This window comes from Phyllostomus hastatus, unplaced genomic scaffold (genome assembly GCF_019186645.2).
Source record: "Phyllostomus hastatus isolate PE091 unplaced genomic scaffold, TTU_PhHast_1.1 phas_contig_234, whole genome shotgun sequence".
NCBI classification, from domain to species: Eukaryota; Metazoa; Chordata; class Mammalia; order Chiroptera; family Phyllostomidae; genus Phyllostomus; species Phyllostomus hastatus.
The window spans coordinates 190,420-199,152 of NW_025333775.1; the positions used below are offsets into that span (position 1 = coordinate 190,420).

Genomic DNA, 8,733 nt, shown 5'->3' on the forward strand with positions numbered 1-8,733 from the left:
CCCTGCATGTCCATTCAAGTCTGGGAGAATGGCTCCCTTCTCTTACCTAAACCAGCTCCAGTGGCTCCTCCCTCAAGAGTTAGTTTAGCCCCTTCATATGGCTCAGCCCCATCCTGAGCTTCCTTAACAAAACCCTCCTGTATTGGATGGCCTTTAATCTATACAATGCCTAATATCACCAAATCAAAGTTTTATAATTTCTCACTGTGACTGTGAGAAGACCACATTTATTTTTGCCCCTCCTCTATTCACTCCTTTGCTTATCCACAATCCATATCTGACCAATTCTTCAAGGATTTCAGCTGAGTACTGCAGGGATACAAGGAGCATTGAACATAAAACAGAACCATAAAAAAGACTTATTTCCCATTTCCCAAGTTCTGATTGCAGACTCTATAAGAATGGACACTTGGATTTTTAAAACACAACAGAGAAATCAAAGAATAAGGACATTGATATCTGACCTGAGTTCCAGGTCACTGAAAGCATAAAACAGGGTCTCCCAGTGCAGGCCTGTGGGGGCTGATGTCACAGGGACCTGCATGTTTACTAGAGATTCTGAGTTTTATGACAGAGTATTTTTGAAAATCTGTATGAACTTATTACTTGAAGGTGAATGAAGAAGTATATGTAATGAGGACACCATAGATGGTTAGGCTGCTGCAGAGGTGCAGAGGTTCACACCTGCCCTTTCTATCAGATTCTAAGACAAAGACCACTTTGAAGCAACCTGGTCCCCAGAAAAAATCTGGGCAGTCAGGTCATTATTTCTCATGGATGGTGGTTCAGAAGGGAAGCAGAAATATTGGAAATTTTATTTGGAAAATCTTAGACAGATTTTTTTTTAAATTTAAGATTTGAAAATATGGTACTGATTGACACTATGAACAAGATGACAGGATCAGCTAATTATAGGTAGGTGATGTCAGAATAAAACATGCATCACACAAACTTAAAGAGGCAAGAAACACTATTGAAGACCACACGATAGTGCAGCGACTCAGAACTCAACACCCCTGAAACTAAAGGCTGGGAGACTTTAAGAGCAGGAGAAAGAATTATAGGCATCTCCATTTGCTAATTGACTTTACAGAAAAGGAAAGTAAAACATTTCATAAAATCTTGAAAAAAGGTCTTTTATACCATGGTTTAAAGTTCATCATGTAAGTTGGGTTTCTATCTTCCCACAAAGACCGAGAAACTGTGATGTGAAAGATTAAATCTTAAGGGATGGGACCAGGCCCTTGTGACAGATGCTCACTGACTCATAACACTGGCAGGCAGATTTTAAGCAGACTTGTGTGTATTTCAAAAGGGCAAAGAAAGAATCTGCAATTACAAGTTGCAAATACATGTCTGAGGAAACTGCTCTGAGAAAATGGAGACCAGAGGCCTGCAATCAGAAAGAACTTGTCTAAAGGCAAGTCACTCTGAGGGAACATGAAGTTCTCTAGGTCATAACAAAATAGCTTTCTGCACAGTGGAGGGAAACACAACCAAATCTCTTTCATCCAAGACAAAGTTTTCATCTCCATCAGTTATTTCAGTTATTGCAATTTATAAAGAGGTGGAAGTTTCCAGCCAATTCTAAGTAGGTACAAAATAGCGGAGAGTCCCTGAACAGAGCCAGAATCTGATCTCCCAAATGGCTGTGCTTCTGGAGCTTTCCATTACAACATTATCTTTTTCTCTACAGTTACCTTTCCTTTGATCAAATGTCTTCTCTAAAAAAAAAAAAGGAAAAAAGTATGTTCCTGATCCTACAACATGGCTGGAGTCACCTGATTTGACTGATTCGTTACCCAAGTGAAGGGTAATTGACATTAACCACATAGTTTTTTCTGATGCATGTTTTCTATGAAAACTAAAATGAAAGCTTAAATGGCCACTTGAGGTTAGGAAGCCTCACCCGCATACTTCACCTGCAGTCTCTCCATGTTTGGGTCATGTCCTTTTCTCCAAGAGAGACCAAAAGGCCCATCAGGTCTAACTTGGCTTCAGAAAGGGTGAGGTTATTTCTAATTCCATGGGTATCAGTCTGAAGTGGGGTCTTTGAGCTAAAGCCTTGGTTTTATTACAAAAGTTTCTAATTATATCCTGTGAACAAAAACAACAGATGTACTAAATGTATGCAAATACTTTTATTGCCATGTAAATAAGAATACTTGAGAGTTTAGAAATATTTTGAAAGACATCAAAGTGAAAGACAAAGATCAGTGTTGATACCTGCGTGTTGTCCATTCCCATTGTCTACAATGGGAATTGTGTCATCTACAATGGGAAACGTCATCTGTGTCCAGATGATGTTTACGTGTTTTCCTGCAGAGCGGACAAAGCTCAGATACTACAAGTTTATCACCTGCTCCCATTGCCATCGCTAGACAAATGCTTCTTCTTTGAAGGACTTGGTATCACCTCCACTGTGGAGATGGTACAAATGAAACCAGAGGTGGGATTTGGTCTGAAATATGACTGTAAGTCAACATTAATGACAAGATCAAGTCACATTTTTGAGTATTTATTGACTCAATGCCAATCTTTTAAGAAATATTCACCTTCAGAACAAATCTATTATGATAATGCAAAAACTTTATTTAGAGTTAAATAACATAGAGAGGGAAGGAGGGTCACTTGGATTTCATATGCAGCTCAAGGGCCCAACTTTCAGCATAACTGATGGGGTTGGAGGCTCTACACCGGTATAAACCAACATCCTCCCTCTGGACAGGGTCTATGGTGAGGCTTCTGTGGTCCTGGGACAGCTTCCTTCTCTCCGAGAGCTGCAGATTCATGCCATTGAATAACCAGTGGGTGGAGACTGCATCTGTGTTACAGGTGAGGACCATGACATCCTTATACTCTGTGACTGTGGTGTTGCTGACTAGGAGGGTGGACTTTCTCACAGGCTCTGTGGAGAAATAGAGAATATGAATCTTTGAGAATGGGCTTGAGATGTGGAGCCATGCTGCTTCCTCAGAGATCTCAGCCACTCACAGTCCACAGTGAGCTATGTAAACGTCACCAGAGTGTGGTCCTGACATTTGCAGAAGGACAGTTGTCTAAGTTCAGGTGACAATATGTAAGGTCTGTGGAATTGTGCTTTACTGACTGTATATCCCTATTTCTGAGTTGATTCTCATGAAAGAGAATGAATTCTTGGCTGCCTTGTTTCATTGTATTTGCCTTAAAATATTCGCAGTATCTGATCTAAATCATAGGACAGAAGAGCTGCTTAAATCAGAGGCATCTGTTATTGATTGACTCCAAGAGATATTATCCCAAGTTAATACCTAGTGAATGAAGAGCTTCAAAAAGCACCTTGTATCCTCAGTTGCTTTCTGGGGATGCTTACTTTTCTCTGACCTCTTCTAAGACCCCCAGGACCATCAGCTAATATCCAAAGAATTGTCGAACTGCCCTCTCCACACACAGTCTCAAGTGAAAGCCCACACTCCACCTCTGCCAAGATGTGATTCTTGGGACTGAGGCATAGTTGGTGGCCAGCTCAGGAGCCTTGTGACTCGGGCACCCATTAAACTGTTACCCACTCAGCCCTTGTTAGGAGTTAAAGCACAACCTGACACAGGCTTCCAAGGGTGTAAGGAGTCAAGATTCCAGGGACAGGTTTCTAGAAAAGGGCTTCTGATATTAGCTCTGTGAGAATTTCAAGGAGCTCCTCAGACCAGAAGCTAACCAAGCTCTAAAGCCATTTCTCATGGCCATTGTCATAGGAGGGTGGTCAGGGGGCTGCACTGAGACTGGTTTCTCTCTGCTGAGTTACTTTCACCAGACTAGTCCTTCTGTCTGCAGTGACAGTCCACAGGGCTGCAAACTGAGAAGGGAACTGAGATTCTGGGGAGTTTGTCTCCACTGGGTGTGTCCTGTACTAAATGCTAAATCCCAACCTGGGACGTGATGCAGAGGGGCATGGAGGCATAAGCCAGAGTGTCAGTCCTGTGTGTGAGTAGAATTCACCCCACCTGACACCCAGAAGTCAAAAAGCAATCACTCACAGTATACATTAAGCCGTCCAAATCCTATTTCTTGTTTTGAACCTGGAAGGTTGACTACTACAGTGTAGACTCCTGCATCCTTCAGGGTGACCTCCTTTATCAGCAAGGACCCATCGTAGAGTATATCCTCTCGACCGGTGTTTGTAGCCCCATTTACATACATTCTTAGGGTTATGTAAAGAGATGCGATAGCATTCTGGCTGTTTGCCCTGTCTCCCCTGTACCACACAAAGCCTGTATAATTGGGAGGCACATTGCGGAGCTGTAGACGCACATCTTTCCCTTCAGCAACATTGGTCGACACAATAGCAAGTTGGGCAGTGGTGGGCAGGCTCCAGAAGTTTAAGAGTGAGACTAGGAAAGAAGAAAGACATTGATCAATGTCTGGACCTATGTATTGGGATGGAAAGATAAAGTCCTGGATCCTAAACAGGTCTCTTTTCTCTCAGCCTAGGTCTGTGTGTATGTATGAATGTGTTTCTAATGGTGAACGTCAGTGGCAGGCCACCATTACTGCAAATCTTCTGAACCTGTTATTTTTTTCTGTTTCAAATACTTTCCTCCAGGTGTTGGTGTGGCTCACCCCTCATTGCTCTCAGACCCTGGCTGACACTTAGTGGCATCTTGAAAGACACTTGTGCTGATAACCTTCTCTAAGATTGTCTGTCTTCACTTTCTGACCTGCCTCTGCTCTGCTTCACTCATGGTGCTTGTGGGTATCTGACATAACATTTAGGTCATTCCTTGTCCCTCACTCTCCCACACATCATGAGTTCCATGTCAGCAGGGGCTTGTCTGATTTTTTTGTGCCTTTAGTGATTGCAACAAGCTGCAAATGCCTGTGGGTGAGTGAATGACTGATCCCAGGGTCCTGCACCTTCTGGGGTATATTTGCTTATTTCTGTGGTTGGTAATAAAGGCAATGTCTAGCATGCCTGGTTTATTTTTTGGTATTTCCTGCCATAAATCATTATTATTTTTATTATCAGTTTTTCATAATTCAATATGATGAATAACTTAAGAAATGAACAGCAATCGAGGTTTTCCTGCCTCTCACCACTTCCAGATTATGAGACTTTCCTCTTGCTGAGTCACCTTCTCTATTCTACTCTGCTCTTTTTTTCTTTACTCTCAGTCCAAACAGAAGGCTTCCCTCTTTTCTCAGAGCACTGGTCTCTCCAGCAGAGTCCAGCCAGTCTCTGTGTCAGATCCTTAGTCTACCCAAAGCAAATGTCTCCTACTTACCAACCAGCAGGAGTCCTTGCCAGTGGACAAGTCCTCTGTGGGTAAAGACTGAAGGGGATCCCATGGTGTCTGCTGTCTTCTCTGTGGCTCCCTCCTTGAGAAAACCTTGAGGTCCAGTAAAGCTCACAGGCACCTCTGTCCTGACTAGTTCAATCTGGTGTGTTTTATACCTGTGCACTGAGTTTATTCTGGGAAAGATCATGACTCTTTTCATATGACTGGGGGCGGAGTCTGTGCCCAGGACCTTCCCACTCCCTGACCTCATTTTTGCCAATCTGTCCTTTCTTACCATTTTACCGGCCCCCTACATTTTGGCTTTTGGGAACTGTTAAAGCCTCTGAATACCATACACAGGAAACACTCAGACTCACACACAGACACACACAGAGGCACACACATGCTGTGTTGGAAAAGCACAGGCCTGGAGTGACCGGGTTTCAGGCATTCCACATAGCTCCCTTTTAGGTGCACAGTAGCCTCTCCCACAGCCTTTCTCTTTCACATTTGACTTTTCCCTTCAGAGCAGGAGTTCTTGGGCTGCTTCAGAAAAACCTGTCACAGGGATGTCAACCCTGCTGTGTATCAGATCACCTATAAAACTCTGTAAAGACTGTCACACCCAGGTGACACCTTAGAAATGCTGCCTCAGCATCTGCCTACCTAACGTGGATGTGTTGGGAACAAGGAAATTAAGAACTAAATTTCACCTTAGTAAACAAGAACCACATTGTAGCTAAAAGGAAATGATAAGGGAGACATAGTACAGTTAAGCAAACATCCTGTGTCGAGCAGATGCTCTCCCCTGGGTAGGCTAGATAAGCAATGCTTTGTAGTTTTTAATGAGAAAATAGGAACTTAGCTAGCTAGAGCCAGGAGATTACTAGGTTAATGAACAAACATCCTGCCTTCCCGCCTTATGCAAGAATGCTTGGTTTGAAATTCCCACGTGGTCTTTGTAAGCGAATTGCTAACTGCCACGTCTGCTTCTGTATAACGCTTGCTTGCCCGCCCATATATAAGAACGTAGTTGTAAGCGCTCGGCGCGGCTCTCGTTTGCAGCTCCTTGTGGGCACTGTGTCGCTGGACACTTTGAGAGTTTGCCCCTGTGCAGGTTAAACTTGGCCAATAAAGTAACATCTTTGATACCCTGAAAGTCTCCGATATTTGTTCTCGAGTTTGCTGGATGCTACAGATGCCCAACCAGAATGAGATCTTGTGATATGGATGGAGAAGAGCCCTTCCTCTTCTTGTACTGGGCAAGTCTCCAAATCCTATTAAACTGAAGGTTCTGTCTTGGCAGGGGTACAGTGGACCAGAAACTCTGCAACTAACAAACTCTCAAGAGAGGCTGATTTTACTGCCATGTAAATTGCGCTGGCAATAGCAAGGCTGAGACAATGACCTACTCACACCAGCACTGGCCTCTGCTGTGTGTTGGTCTTGGGTTTGTCAGCAACACACAGAGAGCCTCTGGTGTCCTGTAATATCTGTAATATTTCTGTTTGTGACACAGAAACCTAGCTGGGCACCGGGTCTCCTGATGTTGTCAAATGCTCTGAGAAGGTTTTATTTCGTCCCAGCAGGAAGGTCACAGAGATGACTCTGGGGTTGAGAAGGGGTCAAGCTTCATGATAATTGCAGAGGGAACCCTTCTTTTATCTCAGGTTGTTGCCAGACTACCTTTGCTGCCAGGGACAAAGACTCAAAATCAGAAGTCTCAATTGGACCTGCAGTGATTGGGGACGTGTCCTGCTTGTCTTTGAAAACAGGACTTTGGTGAAAGGTCAAGTGTCTGGGGGCTTCCTGGTCATGGAGGGACAGTTTCAGGGAGACTATTCTTTTCCACGTCTGTTGGAGGAGCTTCTCCTTGTGCTCCCTGAGTGTCGGGACAACCTCTTGTTTCTGCCTGCAAGGCTTTCTTGCAGTCACCTTGCCTTGCCCACATGTGGTGCCCATGCTGTAGGGAGCAGCAGAGAGATCCCTGAGAGAGCAGGACTGCTGGGCCCTGTCAAAGTCAGAAATGCACACATTTATTGAGTGTTTGTGAGCCAATCTTATGTCATATGCCTGGAAGCAACATCTCAAATCCTGCTAAAGATGATAGTTTTGCAGCTTATTATGTACATTAAAATCAAAGTAAAAGATGAAAAGAGTTGCCTGAAATCAATTAGGAGGTAAGAGAAAGCATAGCAGGGGAATCTCTAGAACTGGACAAAAGGCAAAATGCAGAAACACATACCTTTGTTTTTACAATGGTGGGTACAAGATAATTAATATTCACAGCACACAGAGAAGGTAGGCAGGAAGCCAGATCACATGAGAGGCTTTGTGGTCTCCTATTCTGGCACCAGAGCTCTGCCTTTCAGTGGTTTAACATAGAAAACTACTCTAACCTGTCAGAGGTATACCATCCAAGGTGCGTAAGAACAGGAGACAGGGCTCGCTTACAGTGGTCTGGCCTTTGCTAAAGAAGCTCTATGCCTGGGATGTAACTATCTGCTATCGTTTGCTCAGTTAGGAATTTCTGGTCAGAGCATCCTGTGTGGTTACTTTTGCTCACTGAGTTTGTCACATTTATTGCATGGCCCCTTTTTTGTTCATAGAAACTGGAAGGAACAGTGGGAGAGAATGGGCTTGAGGGAGGGGCCTAAAGGGGCCTTTTAGATCAAGTGATAAAAATAAGGTATCATCTCCACCTCCTTAGCCAAAGCCCGATTCACGTGTAAATTTGCCATATGTTGTCTTTGAGGTTCAGTGTCACCCTTTGGCGGGAAGGGGAAGACTTGCAGCCAGTGCTGGGGGTGTGCCAGGGGTGCTGACCAGGCGCCAGAGGGTGGGAGTTGACCCTCAGCCCAGGACAGCTCTTCCAGGCTGGGAGAACAGTCAGTCAGGGCCCTGTCCCTGTGGGTCTGAGGCCCCCTGACTCCATTCCAGGGCAGGGTGAGCCCAGTGAGAAGACAGACATTGTCCAGAGTGTTCTGAGTCCATTGTCAGGAGAACCTTCTCCTTAGGGAAATGGGCTCCTTCAGAAGTAGTTTCTGGCCCCAAGGTTCAAGAAAAAAAGGGGGAGGATTCTGTGAGAACTCTTCAAAGTTTTGACAGAGGATTTTGGCCTGAAGTGTTAACCCCCCCCAATGCCCTGTGTGTCCCTCGTCACAATATTGGAGTGTTGGACCCAATTAATCTCTGCCCTGTCTGTCATCTGCTCCAGGCCTCCCCACAGAACCCAGGAGCTGGAGCAGCTGCACATGGAGACTCAACCAGGGGACCCTGTGGGTTCTTCTGTTACAGGAGTGCAGGGCCCATGGGACCTTCAGCCCCTCTAAGAAGAAGGTAACCACAGATCCTGGGTTCTTCTGTCCCATGCTGCATATGGGAAGTGCACCTGGATCCCCAAGACAAGCTGGGGTGGAGAGATATTGTTACAGGGTGCAGCCAAGAGGGGGGATCCCAAATGGGCATTTGAAATGGGGTC

General features: G+C 44.7%; 1 protein-coding gene across 1 annotated transcript; it reads right to left on the reverse strand.

Annotated features, from left to right (window-relative positions):
* Positions 1-2,569: 2,569 nt before the first annotated feature.
* On the reverse strand, positions 2,570-5,399 carry LOC123817906 (carcinoembryonic antigen-related cell adhesion molecule 3-like). The gene is made up of 3 exons (XM_045837694.1): positions 5,259-5,399; positions 4,014-4,367; positions 2,570-2,908 (listed from the first exon to the last, which is right to left on the reverse strand). Coding segments are annotated over exons 1-3 (420 nt in total). The 5' UTR covers positions 5,323-5,399; the 3' UTR covers positions 2,570-2,906.
* Between the last annotated feature and the right edge of the window lie 3,334 nt (positions 5,400-8,733).

Excerpts from the sequence above, each read along its gene's own strand:
- LOC123817906 (XM_045837694.1), bottom strand. The coding sequence starts at position 5,322 with ATGGGATCCCCTTCAGTCTTTACCCACAGAGGACTTGTCCACTGGCAA. Across the intron at positions 4,368-5,258 it reads GCAAGGACTCCTGCTGGTTG|TCTCACTCTTAAACTTCTGG; the intron begins GTAAGTAGGAGA and ends CTTCTTTCCTAG.